The sequence below is a fragment of the Quercus suber genome, unplaced genomic scaffold, assembly GCF_002906115.3.
Source record: "Quercus suber isolate HL8 unplaced genomic scaffold, Cork oak 2.0 scaffold_250, whole genome shotgun sequence".
In the NCBI taxonomy this organism is placed as follows: Eukaryota; Viridiplantae; Streptophyta; class Magnoliopsida; order Fagales; family Fagaceae; genus Quercus; species Quercus suber.
In genome coordinates, this window is record NW_027069706.1 from 513,536 (window position 1) to 539,500 (window position 25,965).

At 30.4% G+C, this 25,965-nt stretch overlaps 2 protein-coding genes across 3 annotated transcripts; one reads left to right on the forward strand and one right to left on the reverse strand.

The window, feature by feature from the left end:
• Positions 1-128: 128 nt before the first annotated feature.
• LOC136070659 (homeobox-leucine zipper protein HAT5-like) lies at positions 129-1,324 on the forward strand (the record flags this gene model as incomplete). Its single annotated transcript, XM_065780893.1, has 2 exons — positions 129-542; positions 772-1,324. Coding segments are annotated over 2 exons (858 nt in total), but the record flags the coding sequence as incomplete, so codon positions are not given.
• A 13,200-nt stretch (positions 1,325-14,524) lies between these two features.
• Positions 14,525-17,088, reverse strand: LOC112000549 (homeobox-leucine zipper protein ATHB-54). 2 transcript variants are annotated; one of them, XM_065780912.1, is made up of 3 exons: positions 16,571-17,088; positions 15,207-15,475; positions 14,525-14,977 (listed from the first exon to the last, which is right to left on the reverse strand). In XM_065780912.1, the coding sequence occupies exons 1-3, from the start codon at positions 16,695-16,697 to the stop codon at positions 14,534-14,536; spliced, it is 840 nt and encodes a 279-aa protein (XP_065636984.1). In that variant the 5' UTR covers positions 16,698-17,088; the 3' UTR covers positions 14,525-14,533. The 2 variants fall into 2 exon arrangements, with proteins under 2 accessions (XP_065636984.1, XP_023888470.2); XM_024032702.2 differs by having other exon boundaries at positions 15,207-15,601; positions 16,571-17,087.
• Positions 17,089-25,965: the final 8,877 nt, after the last annotated feature.

Sequence of the window (25,965 nt, forward strand, 5' to 3'; positions counted from 1 at the left end):
GTGGCAAAACATTAAATGAGAAGTACCTAATATACTTTGGGATACCCATCTGTGAATTTGACATATAATGTAACAAATATCAGAAGAAAAACAAAGTAATTCGAAAATTTTTAATGACCATCTAACTTTGGGTGCCTTTTAATTCAGCTTCAAAATCAATTGCTAATTTTGAGAATGTCAATGGAAGAGACACCACAGCTAGGCCATTTTTCCAACAGCTAGATAAAGATGAAAATGTTGATGAAGATTATGATGGGTGCTTTCATCAACCAGGAAAGAAAAGGCGGCTTGCAGTGGATCAAGTTCAGTTTCTTGAGAAGAATTTTGAGGTGGAAAACAAGCTTGAACCAGACAGGAAGATCCAGCTTGCAAAGGAACTTGGTTTGCAGCCACGGCAAGTTGCCATATGGTTTCAAAATCGGCGGGCTCGGTATAAGACTAAACAACTTGAAAAGGACTATGACTCATTGAAAACTAGCTATGATAAGCTCAAGATTGACTATGACGATCTACTCAAGGAGAAGGAAAGCTTGAGAAGTGAGGTAACTCTAATTAGAATTAACGATAGTTAAATTCATCATTTCTTAACTGTTTAAGCTTTTAATATTATTGGTAATTTATCATGATATCAGGTTAGATAGTCCTGATTTCGAGCCCTGTTTCTACTATCTCTCATTTAAAAATTTAAAAATCTGTTGTGTTATTCTTTAGTTTGATCTGAGCTACATCCTAAAGATGGAAAATTATGATTCACTGTTTAATGTGCAACAGATAAACTCCTTGAAGGACAAATTGCTCATTAGAGAGAAAGGAAAAGAAAATGTGGAACCACTTGATGCCATAAAGTCATCAAATACAGAACCAACCCAAGAACCAATTTCAAATGCAGTTTCTGAAAATGTGTCCAATGTGCCAATATTGGTGTGTAAACAAGAAGACGCCAGTTCAGCCAAAAGTGATGTCTTTGACTCTGATAGCCCACATTACACCGATGGGAACCATTCTTCATTGTTAGAGCCCGCGGATTCATCTCATGTCTGTGAACCAGACCAGTCTGATTTCTCACAAGATGAAGAAGATAATCACAGCAAGATCCTGTTGCCCCAAACATATTTTCCAAAAATTGAAGATGGCTATAACGATGACCAGCCTGTGAGTTATTGTAATTTTGTAATCCCAGTGGAAGATCAGCCCTTTTGTTTCTGGAACTACTGAGCTATATCACATGTTACATTAGCTTCTAAATTTCTAGGTAGTAATTGCAATGTTTTAAGTTTTCAGTTGTAATTAGGGTTAACAAGCAATAAAATCCAATTACCATGTCCTTATGTTTGCCATTGTGTATTTGAATAAAAGTTCTCTCTTCTCAATTATTATATGCTACACCAACCACAGTTTACCACATTTGCTCCCTTAACAATGTTAACAATCAAACACATGGCCTATCCTAATGATGTCATCAATCACTATAAAAAGCCTTAGGAACTTAAGTATGACACGGATTCAATCACAAAGATGTAATTAAGAGATGTTAATGATTACAAATTTCAAATTTCACCGTATATGATTTACAGACCGATATAACACAACGCAACAAAATAATTAATAAATATATTTAAAGGTATGATAAAGATATTATAAATTTCTTAATATTGTTAAAATAACATTAATGTATTATATTTAGTGTGCGTTTGGATTGTGGTAGTTAAAGTTGTTAAAATCGGGATCCTATGTAGGATCGTTGAAGCTAGATGGGGTTGTGAATCGTAAGATCCTATATATTTTCAGATTTAAAGCAAAAAATATATTGATAATGACTTTGTATTTTGAATAATCATGTATATTATAAATTCATCCCCAAAAAAAAACTAAGATTTGCATCATATGATGTAATTTGTATGTCATACATTGCTAAGTTTATACTAATGAAAAAAATATATTTAAGTTTTGGTCCAATGTATTTAAAAAGTTTAGTAAATGTTTAATTAGCAACCAAATACCAAAATATTTATCAAAAAATATGGAAAATATTTTCCAAGTTCTAAGTTCTAAGTTTGAAATCCAAAATGAATTAGCAAATGAAAACTAGCTAACTACAATATAAAATCCAAAAGTAAGATGAATATTAAGGTGAAATGAACATTTAATTATTCTCATTCTAAGGTACTTATAACTACCATTCTAAATTCCTAATCATCATCATCTATGTAGATATTATATATTTGTATACTAGAACTACAAAAGATATCAAGATACAATTTCTCACTCAACTATTCAAGTTATACCACTTGGCAACAATTAAAGAACATACTAAAAAAAAAAAAATCAATCAATCAATATACAAATACAAGCATAGTTGATAAAATTATATATATATATATATAATATTAGAAAACAAATTAGTATATTGATCAAACAAATTTAATAACATTTTAGCTTAAAAGGCAACAAAGCCAACATCAAATTCTTCATTTAGAAATGATGAAGCATTCATTCATTTTGATTACAAGTGAACTAAAAACTCAAAAAAATTTGCTTAGGTTAAAATAATTTTATAAAAATAAAATAAAAAGTCATGCCATTACAACATGAAAAAATAAAAACCCTTAAAACTTCATCAAAACAAAAAAAAAAAATTCCCATAAAGAAAAAAAACCAAAAATTTATGTTTTTGGTAGGATCAGTAGGATCGGTAGGTTTCCATACAATTCTACGATCCTACCATTTTTACAATCCTAGTACGATCCTAAATGTTTTGGTAACGTGAGATCGTAAAATCGTGCAATCCTACGATTTAGATCACGATTTTGACAACTATGGCGACAGCCCAAGGAGGAACGCGCGTTTTGCGTTTTTTTGGTTGGTCCTATGGCACTATTGATGGACCAATCAACCCCCCAACAAACGCTGCAACAATGTTTTATGGTTTAAAAATTATTTTTTTACAATATTTTCAGAAATAAGTTTTCAATTTTCAGCAAATAAGCGATATCCAAATACACCATTATTGTCATAAGCATTTTTGTAGAATATAAAGTATAACATCATGACATTTGATCTGTGTTGTGTTTCTTTGCTTATTCTAGTTAGCATATCTATATAGTCTTTACGTGTTTGAGAAATAAAGCAACAACAGTGTTTTATGGTTTAAAAATTATTTTCTTACAGTGTTTTTAACAAATAAACAATATCCAAACACACCCTAATTGTCATAAGCATTTTTGCAGAATATTAAGTATAACATCGTGACATTTGATTTGTGTTGTGTTTCTTTGCTTGTTCTAGTTAGCATATCTATATAGTCTTTACGTGTTTGAGAAATAAAGCAGATGACTGGGGTTATAAACAGTAAACAGTAATATTTATTAGAACACACATGAAAATACCAATGTGGAATAAACATCTCCATTTTCTTTTCTTTTTTTAGTAAAAAGTAATATTTATTAGATCACACACGAAAATAACAATAGTGTTTTAAACCAGGTGAGTATGACTACAAAAGGGTCTAACCTTTGTAGTGGTAGACTAGAGTTATAAACAGCGGACACTAGACACACGCAACCAATGTGGGATAAACAACTTATTCTTATTATAGTAATTCATGTACAGATGGTGGTGGGCTTACTTATTATTATATATGCCCCACTAATGAACTTTAATGCATGTTCAACTATTGGAGCATGCAGGGTTTTAATAGTTTCACATTGAAAATATTGTCATAAAGCATATAATAAAATGGAATTTAATTACAGCAAGATATGACATGAACATTCATGTTTAGGAAGTAAAGTCCAGAAAATGTGCAATTTTTTATAACAGCGTGACAAACCCATTTGAATCATAGCAAAGTAATTGAAAATATATGTATGAAAAGGATAGTGAATACTCAAGAAAGAAAAGTCAAGAATTCGGTATGGTTCATCTTCAATAAGTTCATATATTAGGGAGGACTTTTGAGGCCCCTATAGCTTGTCGAGGATGTTGACAGCTTTGGTTTTTGAGTTCTAAACAATTCAATCTTTGTTTTTTTTTCAAATCCAAGGATTGTTTATTCAATGAGATTGCGTCTGTCACAGAATATCTTAGCTGATACAACTCAGTTTGCCAATGGAAAAATTTGGTTGAAAATGTCTCCCTCAAGATACGATCTTTGTAATATTTTATTTCATAAGATAGAATATGCATTGCACCATGTCAGGAATACATCTACAAAAGGAGGGATTTCAAAATGGACGATTGTAATTGGTTTGTCCCAATTCACGTGAAAATGTTCCTACTTTTTCATTACTCTTGAATTTGTTATAGTGGATTAGGAATATCATGAAATATTTAAAATTTTATTCATTTTCCAGTGATTGCATGGCCATCGTGCCGGTGACACAGATGCCAAGGCACACCGTGAGGCGTATGTTGCTCACCATGATCATGGAATGACATCTTCACGGGTATGACTACAGCTTGGTTTCGAGCCTAGATTTAATTTTAGAATTTAGAGGGATAAAATTACTATAGGGATAAGGGCCCAAAATTGTATATTGGGCTTTGGACCTTAGCTGAGAACGTTAATTGATCCGAGAACGAATAAACAGTAGTGAGAATGTTAAGTTTAGAATCCTATGAGTAAGATGCAAACGAAAAGACTGGGAAAGGTGGTCCAAGGAGGGTTATCTCCTCGAATGAGCAAAGCATAGACCAAATATATATCCTATCATTCAAAGTGACATTTCAAGATATTCTATTGATAGGGACATGTATTATAAACGTACAAGAGGGATGGAAGTTTAGAAATATCTAAGAAAAAGCTACTGCCACTGCATTTAATATTCTGCAGCTAACTTTCTGGCCGCATTTATGTGGAGAAGACTCCTGAACAGTGCTGCCTTGACTATCCCAACTCACAGAGGGCTAACGAGTGTGTCTCATGAAATAAGTACTCAGGCTTAGATAATCAACAAATGAAGGGCCAAAATCATTAAAAGGGAGATATATAATGTAAGAGAACCCTGGAGAAAGGGGGATCGGAAAATTAAGAAGAGAAATATTATAGCAATCAGGAATCAAACTTGTAATCGAACTTTGAAAGAAACATATAAGAACCAATCTCCTCGAACATTGCTGAGGACATTTTTCCTTAGTGTAAATTTGTTATCTTCATTCCTTTGTCATCAAGATCTATTTTACTTATTATTAGATTCATTAAAGCCTAGTTTTCCAACCCATTCTCTACAAATTCATTGTTTTGAACTTTTTGAGCCTAAATCCATCTACCTTTTGGGCTAGGAAGTCTAGTCCTTACAATTACAATTAATATATTTGTTTTCATATGATTGTAGACATATATAGATACACATATGTTATGCACGATGTGCTTAATGTATACACATTTATATATAATTCTTAAGACCAATCTAGATAATAAAATGACAGTGATGTAAATATTATGTGGTATATAAAAAAAAATATAACATATTTATTATATTTTGTTTATTTATTAGGGAGTTTATATATGAATAAGCTGTGTTATAATGCTTTTGGTTATTAAGATTTCATTTATAATTTTTCATGTAATGATTTTAAGTAACTAGATAAATCCCAAGTACAACCATGCTCATTTTTGTTAAGATTATAGAATAATTAAATTATAACTTTAAAACAAATTGTAACTATTTGTGTATCTAAAACTAAAGAGTTCAACTTAAAAACAATATCAAATTAAATATGGTGTTTACCATATAGCTATTTTTAAATTATATTCCTTATTTATTTAATTTTATGAAAAATAATAAATTATCTTATAAAGCATTTGAGCTCTTGAACCCTTTCGGGGTTTCCTTTTGTGTGTGTATGTGTGGGTGGGTGGGTGTTTTTTCTTTTTTTAATCTTCATTTAAAAGACTTTTGTTTCATCACTTTTTTAATCCTCTTTTTTAGCAACTTAATAACATTAATAAACGTGATAAAATAGGAAAAAATTTCTACTTTTTTTATTATTATTTTATAAAGCTTGACATAAAAAAAAAATATTTAAAGAAAACATTTTTTTTTTTTAAAGAAGAAGAAAAAGAGAAAACCTAAAAAAATATTTTAAAAAATGAGAGGAAAAGGGAGGAGAGATTTAGGTTGGGCTGGGGGAATTGTCCCCCCTCAACCCCCTAGCTTTGCTCCTACTATATTTTAATATGGATGAGATTTATCTCCAGTGCACTAGAGTATATGGATAGACACGAGGTTAACACGTGGTCATTTTAGAACAAATGTTGTGCCTGTATCACCTCCAGTTCACAAAAGTATTAGAAAGAAGCCAAACCTTTCAAAATAAATTAATTGGATTTGGTCAAATCATCAACAACATAAATAGATATGAAAATAGTGATAATCAACATTTATTTAAATCTTGATTATATAATAAAATCTAATTTACTTATTTTAAGATGGATGAAGTTCACCAAGTTTTTATGACTTTTGTTTTGTGGGTTTGGAATTGAGGGGGGAAAAATACAAAAAAGTAACACTCAAATGCGAAAAAACTTATCTAAACTAATTCAATTCGAGCAATGCAAACTCGGTGAGGCATCTCGCTCAATACAGTAATCGATCTAACTTCTATACTAAACTAATCCTAATGTTATTATTTTATCACTAAACTATGCTAAGGATAACAAGTGCAGATTCTTTTCAATCCTTTCCGAGGCCCTCTTCCCTTATGCCATTCTTCTTTTCATATCCATGAAATCTTGCCATTGAATTTCACCGAACAGTCATTAGTCTTTTCCTTTTTAAACAACGGTAAAGAAGCATGTGTGAGTGTGATCAAGTTTTATGTCTTGATAAATCTATATTCATAACATATAAATTTTCATAATGTATTAAAGTGTCAAATTCCAATAACTGGAAGAAAAAAATGATGATAGTAATAGATTCATATTCCCGTCAATCACAACTTACCAGTTTAATATGATATGAAAATATTGTAATGATAGTAGTGCCTTGTATTTCTTCATTTCCTCATCTAAAATTGCTCCGCATGTCAAGTACATAACATAGGTCATGTTGAGTATTAAACGGACCTTCTATTATTATTTTTTTAAGAAGACATTTTACTTTAAATATAAACAAATGGGTAGAATTTTAAAAACTCGACAAAATAATAATAATTGTTCAAAAAACTATAAATAATCATAATGGAATATTGTTTATTAAACTAAATAAACTAATTGTAGAGTGTAGACTTAAGCTGCCACGTTTTTCTTTGACCCCCAACCATACAACTTCCTCCATTTGGGAGTCATAAATTACAACAAAAGCTGAGATAATTTTGTCTTCATGATGTCTAGGAACCTTCCTTTTTCTTTCTTTTTCTTTTTTATTTTTTTTATTTTTTTTATTTTTTTTTTTTTTTTAATTGAGGAGGAACCTTTCCTCAAGCTTTCAATCAAGTTCATGAAATTTAGGAGGAAAAAAGGTGAGAAATAGAGGCATTATAAAAATACAAGATCAGGACAAAAGCCGCCAGAAAACGTTGATATTTGGGATTTAGAAAGTCAATAAAAATCAAACTGTTTTCTTTTTCAAGTCTATCAATTCAATTTTTTAATTAGACTTTTTAAAAAGATAAGTCCTTATAAAAATGAACAAATTACAAATGTTCATTGGTCATATTCAAGCCCAAAAAAAAAAAAAAAAAAAAGTTTTAATGGATATGAACGCATCTTTGCATTTAATATTTGTTAATTTATTTGCAATACAAAGTTAGGTATGATCTTGATAAATGCTTTTAAAAGGAAATATATTTCCTTTTTGTTTGTGTTAAAATATGTAGGAGGAAGGGCCCAATCTAACGTAGTGGGCCTAAGGCCCCATTTGAGGATTACTGTGCGTCCGAAAAAAGGAGGTAGTAAGGGCAAGTCCATCTGGAAGAAGGATACCCGGAAAAGAAAGATGGGTACAATCCGAAGAGGTCGCCATCCTTCCGAAGAGATTTATTCCTCGGACGCGAATAGTATTGATCAATCGAACGTGTAGAAAGTCCGAATGATCTTCCGAGCATTCCTACTGATCAAGATAAGCTCTGAGTATATCTGGAGACGATAAGAATGAGGAAATATCTAAAGGAAAAGCTGCTACCACCGTATTAAATATACTGCAACAACTTTTCTGGCCGCATTTATGTGGAGAAGACCTTGAACAGGATAACCTCATCTACCACCACTCACAAAAAGCTGGAGAAGATACATGACATGACATGCACTCAAGTAGGAACCTAGATGAAGAACAAGTGGACGATGGAGATGAGAGGGGATGATGTTATATAAAGGAGAAGGATCCATAGAAGAAGGGGATCGATTTGGTGACCCTAAGAGCTGTAACCTGTATTCAATTAATCAAAAGTCTCTTCGGATTCAAACGCGCTTAGTCTTTGCATGTACATTTGTGCTGGTTTATACTTGCATGCCATAATCAATTGTTGTGAGCTCCATAGTTAATCTAGCTCTATCACCACGCTCTACAAATTTTATTGTTTTTGGGCTTGGGCCATAAATCCAGACCCTACAAAAAAAAAAAAAAAAAAAAAAATGAAGAAGGAAGGTTCCTAGACATCATGAAGACAAAATTATCTCAGCTTTTGTTGTAATTTATGACTCCCAAATGGAGGAAGTTGTATGGTTGGGGGTCAAAGAAAAACGTGGCAGCTTAAGTCTACACTCTACAATTAGTTTATTTAGTTTAATAAACAATATTCCATTATGATTATTTATAGTTTTTTGAACAATTATTATTATTTTGTCGAGTTTTTAAAATTCTACCCATTTGTTTATATTTAAAGTAAAATGTCTTCTTAAAAAAATAATAATAGAAGGTCCGTTTAATACTCAACATGACCTATGTTATGTACATGACATGCGGAGCAATTTTAGATGAGGAAATGAAGAAATACAAGGCACTACTATCATTACAATATTTTCATATCATATTAAACTGGTAAGTTGTGATTGACGGGAATATGAATCTATTACTATCATCATTTTTTTCTTCCAGTTATTGGAATTTGACACTTTAATACATTATGAAAATTTATATGTTATGAATATAGATTTATCAAGACATAAAACTTGATCACACTCACACATGCTTCTTTACCGTTGTTTAAAAAGGAAAAGACTAATGACTGTTCGGTGAAATTCAATGGCAAGATTTCATGGATATGAAAAGAAGAATGGCATAAGGGAAGAGGGCCTCGGAAAGGATTGAAAAGAATCTGCACTTGTTATCCTTAGCATAGTTTAGTGATAAAATAATAACATTAGGATTAGTTTAGTATAGAAGTTAGATCGATTACTGTATTGAGCGAGATGCCTCACCGAGTTTGCATTGCTCGAATTGAATTAGTTTAGATAAGTTTTTTCGCATTTGAGTGTTACTTTTTTGTATTTTTCCCCCCTCAATTCCAAACCCACAAAACAAAAGTCATAAAAACTTGGTGAACTTCATCCATCTTAAAATAAGTAAATTAGATTTTATTATATAATCAAGATTTAAATAAATGTTGATTATCACTATTTTCATATCTATTTATGTTGTTGATGATTTGACCAAATCCAATTCATTTATTTTGAAAGGTTTGGCTTCTTTCTAATACTTTTGTGAATTGGAGGTGATACAGGCACAACATTTGTTCTAAAATGACCACGTGTTAACCTCGTGTCTATCCATATACTCTAGTGCACTGAAGATAAATCTCACCCATATTAAAATATAGTAGGAGCAAAGCTAGGGGGTTGAGGGGGACAATTCCCCTAGCCCAACCTAAATCTCTCCTCCCTTTTCCTCTCATTTTTTAAAATATTTTTTTAGGTTTTCTCTTTTTCTTCTTCTTTAAAAAAAAAAATGTTTTCTTTGAATATATATATATTTTTTTTATGTCAAGCTTTATAAAATAATAATAAAAAAAAGTAGAAATTTTTTCCTATTTTATCACGTTTATTAATGTTAATAAGTTGCTAAAAAAGAGGATTAAAAAAGTAATGAAACAAAAGCCTTTTAAATGAAGATTAAAAAAAGAAAAAACACCCACCCACCCACACATACACACACAAAAGGAAACCCCGAAAGGTTTCAAGAGCTCAAATGCTTTATAAGATAATTTATTATTTTTCATAAAATTAAATAAATAAGGAATATAATTTAAAAATAGCTATATGGTAAACACCATATGTAATTTGATATTGTTTTTAAGTTGAACTCTTTAGTTTTAGATACACAAATAGTTACAATTTGTTTTAAAGTTATAATTTAATTATTCTATAAGCTTAACAAAAATGAGCATGGTTGTACTTGGGATTTATCTAGTTACTTAAAACCATTACATGAAAAATTATAAATGAAATCTTAATAACCAAAAGCATTATAACACAGCTTATTCATATATAAACTCCCTAATAAATAAACAAAATATAATAAATATGTTATATTTTTTTTTATATACCACATAATATTTACATCACTGTCATTTTATTATCTAGATTGGTCTTAAGAATTATATATAAATGTGTATACATTAAGCACATCGTGCATAACATATGTGTATCTATATATGTCTACAATCATATGAAAACAAATATATTAATTGTAATTGTAAGGACTAGAATTCCTAGCCCAAAAGGTAGATGGATTTAGGCTCAAAAAGTTCAAAACAATGAATTTGTAGAGAATGGGTTGGAAAACTAGGCTTTAATGAATCTAATAATAAGTAAAATAGATCTTGATGACAAAGGAATGAAGATAACAAATTTACACTAAGGAAAAATGTCCTCAGCAATGTTCGAGGAGATTGGTTCTTATATGTTTCTTTCAAAGTTCGATTACAAGTTTGATTCCTGATTGCTATAATATTTCTCTTCTTAATTTTCCGATCCCCCTTTCTCCAGGGTTCTCTTACATTATATATCTCCCTTTTAATGATTTTGGCCCTTCATTTGTTGATTATCTAAGCCTGAGTACTTATTTCATGAGACACACTCGTTAGCCCTCTGTGAGTTGGGATAGTCAAGGCAGCACTGTTCAGGAGTCTTCTCCACATAAATGCGGCCAGAAAGTTAGCTGCAGAATATTAAATGCAGTGGCAGTAGCTTTTTCTTAGATATTTCTAAACTTCCATCCCTCTTGTACGTTTATAATACATGTCCCTATCAATAGAATATCTTGAAATGTCACTTTGAATGATAGGATATATATTTGGTCTATGCTTTGCTCATTCGAGGAGATAACCCTCCTTGGACCACCTTTCCCAGTCTTTTCGTTTGCATCTTACTCATAGGATTCTAAACTTAACATTCTCACTACTGTTTATTCGTTCTCGGATCAATTAACGTTCTCAGCTAAGGTCCAAAGCCCAATATACAATTTTGGGCCCTTATCCCTATAGTAATTTTATCCCTCTAAATTCTAAAATTAAATCTAGGCTCGAAACCAAGCTGTAGTCATACCCGTGAAGATGTCATTCCATGATCATGGTGAGCAACATACGCCTCACGGTGTGCCTTGGCATCTGTGTCACCGGCACGATGGCCATGCAATCACTGGAAAATGAATAAAATTTTAAATATTTCATGATATTCCTAATCCACTATAACAAATTCAAGAGTAATGAAAAAGTAGGAACATTTTCACGTGAATTGGGACAAACCAATTACAATCGTCCATTTTGAAATCCCTCCTTTTGTAGATGTATTCCTGACATGGTGCAATGCATATTCTATCTTATGAAATAAAATATTACAAAGATCGTATCTTGAGGGAGACATTTTCAACCAAATTTTTCCATTGGCAAACTGAGTTGTATCAGCTAAGATATTCTGTGACAGACGCAATCTCATTGAATAAACAATCCTTGGATTTGAAAAAAAAACAAAGATTGAATTGTTTAGAACTCAAAAACCAAAGCTGTCAACATCCTCGACAAGCTATAGGGGCCTCAAAAGTCCTCCCTAATATATGAACTTATTGAAGATGAACCATACCGAATTCTTGACTTTTCTTTCTTGAGTATTCACTATCCTTTTCATACATATATTTTCAATTACTTTGCTATGATTCAAATGGGTTTGTCACGCTGTTATAAAAAATTGCACATTTTCTGGACTTTACTTCCTAAACATGAATGTTCATGTCATATCTTGCTGTAATTAAATTCCATTTTATTATATGCTTTATGACAATGTTTTCAATGTGAAACTATTAAAACCCTGCATGCTCCAATAGTTGAACATGCATTAAAGTTCATTAGTGGGGCATATATAATAATAAGTAAGCCCACCACCATCTGTACATGAATTACTGTAATAAGAATAAGTTGTTTATCCCACATTGGTTGCGTGTGTCTAGTGTCCGCTGTTTATAACTCTAGTCTACCACTACAAAGGTTAGACCCTTTTGTAGTCATACTCACCTGGTTTAAAACACTATTGTTATTTTCGTGTGTGATCTAATAAATATTACTTTTTACTAAAAAAAGAAAAGAAAATGGAGATGTTTATTCCACATTGGTATTTTCATGTGTGTTCTAATAAATATTACTGTTTACTGTTTATAACCCCAGTCATCTGCTTTATTTCTCAAACACGTAAAGACTATATAGATATGCTAACTAGAACAAGCAAAGAAACACAACACAAATCAAATGTCACGATGTTATACTTAATATTCTGCAAAAATGCTTATGACAATTAGGGTGTGTTTGGATATTGTTTATTTGTTAAAAACACTGTAAGAAAATAATTTTTAAACCATAAAACACTGTTGTTGCTTTATTTCTCAAACACGTAAAGACTATATAGATATGCTAACTAGAATAAGCAAAGAAACACAACACAGATCAAATGTCATGATGTTATACTTTATATTCTACAAAAATGCTTATGACAATAATGGTGTATTTGGATATCGCTTATTTGCTGAAAATTGAAAACTTATTTCTGAAAATATTGTAAAAAAATAATTTTTAAACCATAAAACATTGTTGCAGCGTTTGTTGGGGGGTTGATTGGTCCATCAATAGTGCCATAGGACCAACCAAAAAAACGCAAAACGCGCGTTCCTCCTTGGGCTGTCGCCATAGTTGTCAAAATCGTGATCTAAATCGTAGGATTGCACGATTTTACGATCTCACGTTACCAAAACATTTAGGATCGTACTAGGATTGTAAAAATGGTAGGATCGTAGAATTGTATGGAAACCTACCGATCCTACTGATCCTACCAAAAACATAAATTTTTGGTTTTTTTTCTTTATGGGAATTTTTTTTTTTTGTTTTGATGAAGTTTTAAGGGTTTTTATTTTTTCATGTTGTAATGGCATGACTTTTTATTTTATTTTTATAAAATTATTTTAACCTAAGCAAATTTTTTTGAGTTTTTAGTTCACTTGTAATCAAAATGAATGAATGCTTCATCATTTCTAAATGAAGAATTTGATGTTGGCTTTGTTGCCTTTTAAGCTAAAATGTTATTAAATTTGTTTGATCAATATACTAATTTGTTTTCTAATATTATATATATATATATATAATTTTATCAACTATGCTTGTATTTGTATATTGATTGATTGATTTTTTTTTTTTTAGTATGTTCTTTAATTGTTGCCAAGTGGTATAACTTGAATAGTTGAGTGAGAAATTGTATCTTGATATCTTTTGTAGTTCTAGTATACAAATATATAATATCTACATAGATGATGATGATTAGGAATTTAGAATGGTAGTTATAAGTACCTTAGAATGAGAATAATTAAATGTTCATTTCACCTTAATATTCATCTTACTTTTGGATTTTATATTGTAGTTAGCTAGTTTTCATTTGCTAATTCATTTTGGATTTCAAACTTAGAACTTAGAACTTGGAAAATATTTTCCATATTTTTTGATAAATATTTTGGTATTTGGTTGCTAATTAAACATTTACTAAACTTTTTAAATACATTGGACCAAAACTTAAATATATTTTTTTCATTAGTATAAACTTAGCAATGTATGACATACAAATTACATCATATGATGCAAATCTTAGTTTTTTTTTGGGGATGAATTTATAATATACATGATTATTCAAAATACAAAGTCATTATCAATATATTTTTTGCTTTAAATCTGAAAATATATAGGATCTTACGATTCACAACCCCATCTAGCTTCAACGATCCTACATAGGATCCCGATTTTAACAACTTTAACTACCACAATCCAAACGCACACTAAATATAATACATTAATGTTATTTTAACAATATTAAGAAATTTATAATATCTTTATCATACCTTTAAATATATTTATTAATTATTTTGTTGCGTTGTGTTATATCGGTCTGTAAATCATATACGGTGAAATTTGAAATTTGTAATCATTAACATCTCTTAATTACATCTTTGTGATTGAATCCGTGTCATACTTAAGTTCCTAAGGCTTTTTATAGTGATTGATGACATCATTAGGATAGGCCATGTGTTTGATTGTTAACATTGTTAAGGGATACATGTGATATAGCTCAGTAGTTCCAGAAACAAAAGGGCTGATCTTCCACTGGGATTACAAAATTACAATAACTCACAGGCTGGTCATCGTTATAGCCATCTTCAATTTTTGGAAAATATGTTTGGGGCAACAGGATCTTGCTGTGATTATCTTCTTCATCTTGTGAGAAATCAGACTGGTCTGGTTCACAGACATGAGATGAATCCGCGGGCTCTAACAATGAAGAATGGTTCCCATCGGTGTAATGTGGGCTATCAGAGTCAAAGACATCACTTTTGGCTGAACTGGCGTCTTCTTGTTTACACACCAATATTGGCACATTGGACACATTTTCAGAAACTGCATTTGAAATTGGTTCTTGGGTTGGTTCTGTATTTGATGACTTTATGGCATCAAGTGGTTCCACATTTTCTTTTCCTTTCTCTCTAATGAGCAATTTGTCCTTCAAGGAGTTTATCTGTTGCACATTAAACAGTGAATCATAATTTTCCATCTTTAGGATGTAGCTCAGATCAAACTAAAGAATAACACAACAGATTTTTAAATTTTTAAATGAGAGATAGTAGAAACAGGGCTCGAAATCAGGACTATCTAACCTGATATCATGATAAATTACCAATAATATTAAAAGCTTAAACAGTTAAGAAATGATGAATTTAATTATCGTTAATTCTAATTAGAGTTACCTCACTTCTCAAGCTTTCCTTCTCCTTGAGTAGATCGTCATAGTCAATCTTGAGCTTATCATAGCTAGTTTTCAATGAGTCATAGTCCTTTTCAAGTTGTTTAGTCTTATACCGAGCCCGCCGATTTTGAAACCATATGGCAACTTGCCGTGGCTGCAAACCAAGTTCCTTTGCAAGCTGGATCTTCCTGTCTGGTTCAAGCTTGTTTTCCACCTCAAAATTCTTCTCAAGAAACTGAACTTGATCCACTGCAAGCCGCCTTTTCTTTCCTGGTTGATGAAAGCACCCATCATAATCTTCATCAACATTTTCATCTTTATCTAGCTGTTGGAAAAATGGCCTAGCTGTGGTGTCTCTTCCATTGACATTCTCAAAATTAGCAATTGATTTTGAAGCTGAATTAAAAGGCACCCAAAGTTAGATGGTCATTAAAAATTTTCGAATTACTTTGTTTTTCTTCTGATATTTGTTACATTATATGTCAAATTCACAGATGGGTATCCCAAAGTATATTAGGTACTTCTCATTTAATGTTTTGCCACCAAAAAAAAAAAAAAAAAGGGAAAGAATTTGATGCACTATCCCACTTTGTTTCATTTTCGAATGATAAATAAAGCAAATAAAATTAATAACCTCAGCATCTACTGCTAACACTAAATATGATCTACCAGGACTAGTCCCAGATATATTGTATACAGATTAACCACACCCAGAGCAAATTCTCACGAAATTAATGCAAGATACTAAGAAAGCTTCAACCTTTACTTCTGAATATGTAAGATAAAAATGGCTACTCTTTCAGCAACCAAAATAATCAAACACATATTCGAATTTAACCAAAGAATCCAAATACACACATACAGATTAATGTGAGACACTATGAAAGCTTCAACCTTTACTTCTCAATATGTAAGATCAAAAAAAGGTTACTCTTTCAGCAACCAAAATGATCTAACACATATTAGAATTTCACCAAAGAAACCAAACATACACACAGAGATTAATGTGAGACACTATGAAAGCTTTAACCTCTACTTCTCAATATGTAAGATCAAAAAAGGTTACTCTTTCATCAACCAAAACAATCAAACACATATTTGAATTTCACCAAAGAAACCAAATAACAGAGATAAAAGGCAGAACCAAATACAATGAAAAATAGGAAACAATCAAAGACCTACAAATATGAACTCCCAGAATCAAAAGTAACCAATCAACCAAGACAAACCCATAAGTAAATATTCCCAAAGATTGTTAAAACTCAAACAAAAAATAAGCAACAAACACAAGGCAAAGGAGCTGATAATAGCTCAGATGGCTTAAAAGCCAAAGACAAAAACTGCACCAAAAGTTGAGAAAATTACCATGAAAAGAAGGCTCAGAGCTGGGAATCCAGAGAGGCTCAGGAACCTCAGAAGAACAAGGAAGCCTTTCGTTTTGAAGTAAAACGCTCATGTTTGAAGCACCTCCATAGACTTTACTACCAGCCATAGCTTTGCTTTTTTTGTGCGTTAATCTTTTACTTTTTTCCAGTTGTGTATTAAAAATCCCAGAGGTACTTTAAACGGTCATATTCTAGAAAGAAAGAGCAACAACCTTTGACATATTTTCTGAGGAGGATCAATGTAATGTGGGAAGTTTAAGAGATGTGAGAACTTACACCCATCACTATGTAGTAATTTTAGTGTGTCAGAGAAGTATAATTTCTTAGCAGAGATTGAAGAAACTCTGGTCTGGTTCGTGTGTATGTGTGTGAAAGAGGCAGAGTATATTGTTTGTGATGGGAGAGCCCAAAAGTGAGAAACTTTATGGAGAGAGTGAGAGAGCGAGAGACAGAGAGAGATTCTTCTCTCTGGGTTGGAGAGCTTTGATGGGGTTATAACTATAAGGAGCTGGGTGAAAAGACAGGAGGTTTTCTTTTCTGCTTGAAAGAGTGGACAGGCTAAACTTGAAGTTACTTTAATGTCCCTGGTAATACATTTGAGAAAGAAAAAAAGAGTTTTTTTTTTTGATAAGTAAAAGTAACACTTAATACTAAAGGTTAGACTTTTGTTAATGGGAGGTTTCTGGTTTCAAAGGATTTCACATACATTAAGAAATAACAAAATTTAATACTAAAAGGTTAGACTAGGCTGAGGAAGTGGCTATTGTATTTTAAAATTATAACTTAACTAGTGTTTTTTGACGCTATTAATAAGACTCTAAATAGAAATACTCATGTTTTTTTTTTCTTATTTTATTAAGCCAATATAAAATAATTTGATACTAACAAGTTATACTTTTTGACGCATTTAATAAGACTCTAAATAGAAACACTCATGTTTTGTTTTTCTTATTTTCTTAGGCCAATATAAAATAATTTGATACTAACAAGTTATACTTTTTAGGTTGAAAATGGTTCGATTGCATTATAAAATTATATCTTAGGCGCTATTAATAAGACTTCAAATATAAACACACTTCTTTTTCTTATTTGATTAGGCCAATATAAAATAATTTGATACTAAAAGATTAGACTTTTTAGGCTGAAAGTAGTTCGATTACATTATAAAATTATATCTTAATGAGTATACTTTGTCGCCATTAATAAGACTCTAAATGAAAATACTCATGTCTTTTTCTTATTTTATTAGGTCAATATAAAATAAGTAAGTAATCATCAACAATGTCTTTTTTTTTTTTAATATATATATATATATATAAATGTTTTTTTTTTTGGTTAAGTGATGGTTGAGAGGATAAGCTTTTTTTTTTTTTTTTTGAGAAACGGTTGAGAGAATAAGCTGATTACTATGTGACCATAAAAAAATAAAAACCAAATTACTTGAATCATGCTTTCTCGGGGAGAGAGTGATGAATGATGAGTAATACAACCCTTTCTCCTTATCATCTTCTCTCTCTCTTTTTTTTTTTTTGTTTTTAATGTTTGGGTTTGAATTACACTTAGGGTATGTTTGGTAATATTTCTTGTAATAGAATAGTTATTTATGTGTAATAGCAATTCGGTCATTTGATTGCATCTTTATTACATGGATTAGTTATTACATTAGAATAACTATTCTTTAAATTGAAGAATAGATATTCCTCTTTAAAATGGATGTAATAGCTATTCCTTAGTGCCTATAATAGGTTTAAAATTAATATATTTCCAAAAATATAAAGTTTCCTTATACATCATCATTTACAAGTTTCTCATATATAACATCTAAACTTATGAATAGTAATAGTTATTCCATTACAATGTTTTCTATTCTTAATAATAAATATTACTATTCCTTATGTAATCTATATTCAGTGTACCAAGCATATTCTTATTATAATTTTAATCAATAAATGATTATACTATTTAATAACTTTTTATTTAATGCTTTTTTATAAGTCCATTGTTGAATTATTTTGTCTCTTCATACTTTACATGCATGAAATATATCAAAACAATCATAGATAAATAACTATCTCATCTATAAAATGATAAAAATTTAAGTTTTTTGAACTTTAAACGTGTATACAAAGTATGAGTTTATGGATTAATAAGTAAACAATATTCTATTGAGAGGAGCTATAACATTTTTGTTAAGAACATAGAAAACTTATAATTTATTATAATGATTTTCAAAATATTAATCGAGTAAAAAGTTAATAGGTGGTATAACATTAAATAAGAGTTATTTAAGGTCTTTCATATATTGTTTGGTGTCATATTTAGCAATTACTTCAATTTCTCATAGAAAAAAAAGTATTTTGGATAAATTTTTGCAATTTGTGCTTTTTATTTTTATTTTTTATTGCATTAAACTTAGTGCACTTGAGTAGTCCTTGGATGTGCATAGTTTTCTCAATTCGCATCCCACACATGCCAGGTAATTATCAAGAATCATTTTTAAAGGTGGCTCCAAAGTATTGGTTATAAGACCTGGCTCCAAGAATTTTTGGATTCCTTGAAATCTAAGAATCATTAGATCAATCCATTAAGGCTTGAGTTGTATACTATTTTCTTAGTTGAAGTTGTACACATTATCTTTAACTTATTTACCATATTCTTGATTATGGGATGCTCGATTTTATTCAAGCCTAAGCACCTACTACATGAAAATGAAATTTGCCAACAAAAATGAAAGGACAACAGAGAAGCATCTAGATTTTCCATCACAAATGTGACAAGAGGGTTGCAACTTTTCTAATTACTTTTCTGTGTTCTGCTTTCTTTCAATGCACGAAATTAGGAAACTGCCTTTTTAGTGTGGTCCATTGAAATAGAGAATGTTACAGGGGAAAAAAAATATCTCAATGTTCATGAAAAAGATGGTGTACTATTATTATTATTCACTTCGATTTTTCTTTTAAGGGTTGGCCGGTTAAGGTAGAGGAGATGAAAAGGCATGTAATAGCCTAATAAGTCGAATAAGGGAAAGTGATCATGCAGCACATCTAGAAGCATCAAGCAATGCTTTGTCAAATTATCATAAAGTTAAAATGGTATAAAGAAAATGGTTCCAAGCAAAATTATCTTGTAGTTGTCAATATGAGATACAAGATTGGAGTTTGATGCCTTACATGAAAAGTATGAGGGAAAAAGCAGAGGAAAAAACAATAAAAACCTCAAGAGTTTAGAAGCATTGCCCAAAATAATTTTGAAAAATAGTCTATGGGTTAAGACTAGGATGCAGGCAAGTCTTCCTTCTGCTGTATAGTTGTTCTGCTGTTTAGTTGTGCTGTCTTCTTTTCAATAAAATCTTGCATTTCATAAAAAAGAAAAAAGAAAAAAAAAAAGACTTAGGAGATATCTCATTGAATAGTTTATATCTCACACAAGTGAAATTCATAGGTATCTCATAAAACTGTCTATGGAATAATTACCTCCTTTTAAATTATAGAGTTCTCATATCAAGGTCATTTATTTATTCATATCATGTCAAAAGGATGCCACCTTGCCAAATAAACAAATAAAATATTACAATACTATATTTATACATATCAAAATTTGGGAACAAAGAATTTGGTTTGAACCTGAATGTTATTATTGCTGTTAGAATTATTACTATAAAAAAAAAGTACCAATTAAGTTATAAGATTTCCGGACCTTTCAATTAACTCAATTAATAAAATATATGATAAATGAATAAAAAATTTAGGGTAAAAATTTTGTTGACCATAAGTAGTAATATCTTTGGTGTAGTTTTAAAATTTTATTACAACTTTATTTTTTAGTGTAAGAAAGAAGGGGTAAGGGCAAGTTGGGAAAAGAGGAGAATGAGAGGAGATGGAGATGACAACGAGGGAAGTAGGAAAGGGAGAGAAAGAAAAAAGACAAAAGCAACAAGTCCAATCAGTCCTTATCAAATGGCAGCTCGCAATTTAGGGAGAGAGATAGTGATGACTCACCACTCTACTATTGGGCTATCTATGGCCCATCAAAAGCCCTAGTCCCCCCCCCCCCTTGACAGATCCGTTGAAATTTTTTTCACTCGACCAGCTGAATTCAACCGACACACATTCCTAAACCAAATACAATTTCAAGTTTTTGTCATTTTTAATAGTAGGTGAGAATTTTAAAAATGATGTGTCAACTTTTCCTATTCAAAGTAGTAGTAGTACAATCCAATAATATATTTTTCAAAAATACACACATAATCTAAATTCAGAAATAAACTTATTAAAATTTAAGGATTTGAGGAAATAAAATTTGTTAACTTTATCAATAAAATCTTAGTTAATTTTAAAGTTAAATCTACAACACACAACTAAACCTAACTCTTCTAATCCGCCCAATTCACCAAGTTGAAACCTTCCAAACTTTCAATTGATTCACCGATTTTAAAAGTTTGTATGTCGGCATTTTTTCCTACCCGTCATTGACAAATCCGATGAAATTTTTTTCTCTCGACCCGCTGTATTCAACCCACACACATTCCAAAATGAAATACAATTTCAAAGTTTTTGTCATTTTTAATAGTAGGTGAGAATTTTAAAAATGATGTGTCAACTTTTCCTATTCAAAGTAGTAGTAGTACAATCCAATAATATATTTTTCCAAAATACACACATAATCTAAATTCATAAATATAAAGGATTTATTTGGAATTGTAGTTTAAATAAAAAATTTCATTATTTAAACAACAATACACATATTTTTTTAATATTTTTTTATCCACATATTTTCATAATATTTAAATAATGTTACTAAAAATTTCAGTAAATTCAAAAAAGGAAATTCATATTTCTAATTTGAGTGGTTTTTTGTTATAAAAACGTGACGGCTTGATGAGTGGAGCCGGTTTGAGAGCGTACCCAAAAAGGTAAAAAATAATGGAGCCGAATTCCACAGGAGCCAGGGCCAAGCTCACATACTAGACCACCAGACCAATCCCTCCAAAAAGTGCTTTATAGATTTGAGAAAGAAAAGTTTTTTTTTTAAAAAAAAAAAAGTGTGACGGGTTGAAAAAAATGCCGACATACAAACTTTTAAAATCGGTGAGTCAATTGAAAGTTTGGAAGGTTTCAACTTGGTGAATTGGGCGGATTAGAAGTGTTAGGTTTAGTTGTGTGTTGTAGATTTAACTTTAAAAATAACTAATATTTTATTGATAAATTTAACAAATTTTATTTCCTCAAATCCTTAAATTTTAATAAGTGATCCACTTTCCCATAAATTAAAGAATAATTGTCTCAAGTTACAAATACCTTTTAATATTTTCTCCAAAAAAAATTATGAGTAACATATCCATGTTACGATGTATGATTACAAATATGTTGAGAAAATACCATTCAGTTTTCATATTATGTATAAATCATAGAGTTAACCAAAAAAAAAAAAACTTAAATTTGATATGATTAATATGATTAATTCTAGTATGCTACGCATCCATGCAGTACGGAATTGATTAGACTTTGAATGGATTTGTGCAATGCCTAATATTTCTTTTTGAGTAATGATATATATATATATATATATACACACACATATAAATTTGACAACATTTTCATGCTAGTTGAGATTGACAAATTTTTACTGATTTTTATTATTCATCACTAATATCATTTTTTTATCTATTAGTAACAATTTGTTACATCAACAAATGTCAATTTTTTTTTTTTTTTTGTGTATTTAGACTTTTTCTCTTTTCTTACTTGCTGAACCTTTGTTTTCAATTTTTTAAAAAGTATATATAATAGAAGGCCATAAAAAAGGCGTGGTACTATTGTAAAAATGGTCATTTCTAAAAAAAAAAAAAAAGAGTAAAGAGACTGTGTGCCACTTTAATTAAACAAATACTCGTCTCTAAATAGGAGTGGAATATGTGTAATAATTCAAAACGTTTGAAAGAGAATTAGAAATATAAAATATTTTAATTGTAATTGTGGGTTGGATACAAAAGAATATAAAAACAATAACACGTCAAAACTATTTGTTGGCTTGGTTGGGATAGAAGAAAATTTTTTAGAACCCATTACATATATAAGAGATCAATTTAGAAAAGCATATATAAAAATTATTAGAAAATCCAAAATGAGAGAATCTGCTTAAAAATAGAAGTAGCTCTTATTAATGAAAATATAAAAGAGAGTCACTTGAAATGATTTAGTCATGTTTAGAGGAGATCAATTAGTATAATAGTAAAAAAGAGTGAGTTGCTTTAAGTTGAGATAATTAAAAAAGATAGAAAAAGACTCAAAATAACGTTAGTAAGAGTATTAAAATCAGATTTATTAATTAAGGAAGTAATAGAGAATATGATTCAATATAGAATGGAATAGAATGAAAAAAAAAAAAAAAAAAACTTGTGAACAATTCTAATATATCTATTAAGGATCCATAGTTGATTTAAAATTTTGGGATTAAGGCTTGTTGTTGTGATTGTAGTTGAGAGATTAAATTGGTTGGATTTGGGCGAGGAGGAATTTTGAATAGTAAGGTTTTAAAATTTTTTTTTTATTTGGTTGGGGGTTCCTTCCTTAAAGGTTTGTTTTTGTTCTTTGGGGAGGAGTACAGGGAACAATTGCTTCTTGACTTGGCTCTTCCATTGATAGAAAATAAGTTCAAAAAAATAACCCACACCCTTTTTTTTTTAATACGATATATTACATTTTGGATTATTAAATTCCTTTCAACCAAGTAAGATGAGTTTAAAATCAAATCTAGAGACAAGCATGAGTTTTCTGACTTTGTTGTTGAAAAATACGACAAGTCTCCTTATATAAGTCACTAGAGTTTGCTTATTTAGGCTGTACTTTTGGAAGTCAATAGTATTTGTTATAGAAATTTTCATAGTGGGTCCTACCTATATATAAATAATGTGACTTTCAATTGGTTCGATGTAAAAACGTGGAATGGAATTGGCCATGGATTGCAGCGAAGTTGTGTATTATATTGGTATGCTTAGTAGATGACCACACTCTTTCCCACATAGCCGCAAAAGTATGCTGAATCAAACATTTTCGTACAAGACTTAGGGCATTCAGATCATCAACTTGCCTTCTTACTTACGGCTCAATCAACTGTTGAAAACGTCAACTTTTTTTTATTTACTTACTATTTATTTCCTTTCCTTTTTCTTATTATCATTTTTATATTGTCCAATTTATAGGGTTGATTGTTGGTCGTTGTTATATTATATAGTTACTTATCATTAAGAGGATATCATAGAACTGAGTAGGATACCGGTGCAATTATCCCATTCTTTTACAAATATTTTTTACTATTCTCACTTTTCAACTTTTTTTTTCTTTCATTTTTTTATTCAACAATTGAGATTTAAAATTATTTTTTTCAATTTTAAATTTCAACCTTAATCCTCCTAATCTTCATAGAACTATATACTTGAGAGGAGTGCCCCTCTCATGATATGTCATATGAAATCATAATTTTAGTCCTCCAAGCATTAATCTTAAAGTGAGGTAAAAGTTATTATGATTATAGTTTTAAGGATGAACAAATAATCCCATTTGTTTGTTTATTGGTTTTGGGAAAGACTTTTGTTAACGGATAACCTTTAAAGGGACAGCTGCAGTGACATTAATCAATTACTCCTACCAATAGAGAGTAGAAAAGACTGTGATAAGTCCAAATTTTGGACTTTTAGAGGAAAAAAATATTCCTCTTTAATTCATGTTTCCAACCAAATCGACAATGCCAACATTATAGTCTCAATGGCAAGGAGCCCATCCTTCACATCAAACTCACACAATAGTTGGTGTTTTTTTGTTTTTATTTATTTATTTTTTAACATAAAAATGATGGTAGAGAATTTTACTCAATTGATAATAATATTAGAATTTGTTTTGAAATTTATGTGAGTGCGTACAGTTTCATGAAACTCATGTCTTTCATTTTTAGATGTTGAATTCGTATTGGAATTAAGGAAAATTTTAAGTAGTTCCGGAGTATAGTGAAATAGCACTCTCTTCTCTCACATTCATGGTGGACCCCATCATGAATTTAATGAGCGGACCCTATCATAAATATGAGAGAATGGAGCACTATTCTTCGTACCCTGAGAGTACTTAAGAATTACTCGGAATTAAGAACATGTTTAGAATACTGTAATATAAACTATAATTAAATAATTATTTAATTGTTTAGCTGTATTTTTATTACAAAAATAATAATTTTTTCGATGTAATAGTTATTCTTTAAAAATGAAAAATAATTATTCTCTAACCTAAGCAATAGCCATAAAAAAAAAAAATTCTTTAAAAAGCCCCAGAAAATCAGCCTTTTACCTCTCTCTCTCTCTCTCTCTCTCCCTCACTTTGGCATGAGCAATTTTTTTTTTTTTTTTTTGGGCTTCGATTTGCTCTCAATTATTTTTTCTTGGTATTGTTTTCCTTCTTTTTTTACCTCCAAATGCTAGATGCCATCTTCTTATTTGTTACCATATGATTTTGATATATTTTAAATTAAAAATTCGTTTAATGCTATGAGAATCTAATGTTCTTCAGCCTCTGTTAGAAAAATAAGCATGTTATTTCCACCACCTTATCGTACTGTATATATTCATGATATTATTCATTTGTTGTCGAGATAGGATTATAGGAATAGTTATTCTATTATAGCTTCTTGCATTTCTTGTAATGCTGATTTTTATAACACTACAATTATTACAGTCTACAAAGCATACCTCAATATTTATCATTGTAACACACTGTAAGAACTATTACAGTCTACTCAATGTACCTTGATATTTATGAGTATCAAGGTAGCAGGGTACTGTCTCCTCCATTGCTGGTTGGCCTCGTAGAAATCGCAGTGTTCTAGTAATTAATTATGAGTACAGAAATTTTTAAGAACTTTAACAGAGTACGCGTTTAGAAGAATTGAAGAAATGTCAAAAAGTAGACTCATAGAGTCCATACGTACGTTGCTTTCACTCCCTAGTTATAATTCAAAGATGACTAACTATAAACGAAGTTCATCGTAGTTTTAATTTAATGCTGCATGCACATAATATTCAACTAATCATATATTACTGACCGCTAGCAAGTAAGGAAAATTGGAAACCATGTATGTGATATGAAGTCCAGTCAAAGTGGGTGCTTAAAAAAGCAAAAGATTCAAAGAAAGAGACTTCAAGAGGTAGACTCAGACTGGTAGTGATAGCAGTGCAGATGGTTTTAATTCTTAGACAGATTCACTTTAGGCTACAAATTAATGTGTTTATTGCTTAATTTTTTCATGTTTGTTAAGACCGGACCATTGGTTTTGGCAAGCAGCTAATGGATTCGTACATTAAAGTCAATACAGTGGGTGTTACTGCTCAGG

Coding starts and splice junctions, on each gene's coding strand:
- LOC112000549 (XM_024032702.2), bottom strand. CDS start 16,697: ATGGCTGGTAGTAAAGTCTATGGAGGTGCTTCAAACATGAGCGTTTTA. Junction 15,602..16,570: donor CTCTGAGCCTTCTTTTCATG/GTAATTTTCTCA, acceptor CTTTTAATTCAG/CTTCAAAATCAATTGCTAAT. Junction 14,978..15,206: donor AGGAAAGCTTGAGAAGTGAG/GTAACTCTAATT, acceptor AATGTGCAACAG/ATAAACTCCTTGAAGGACAA.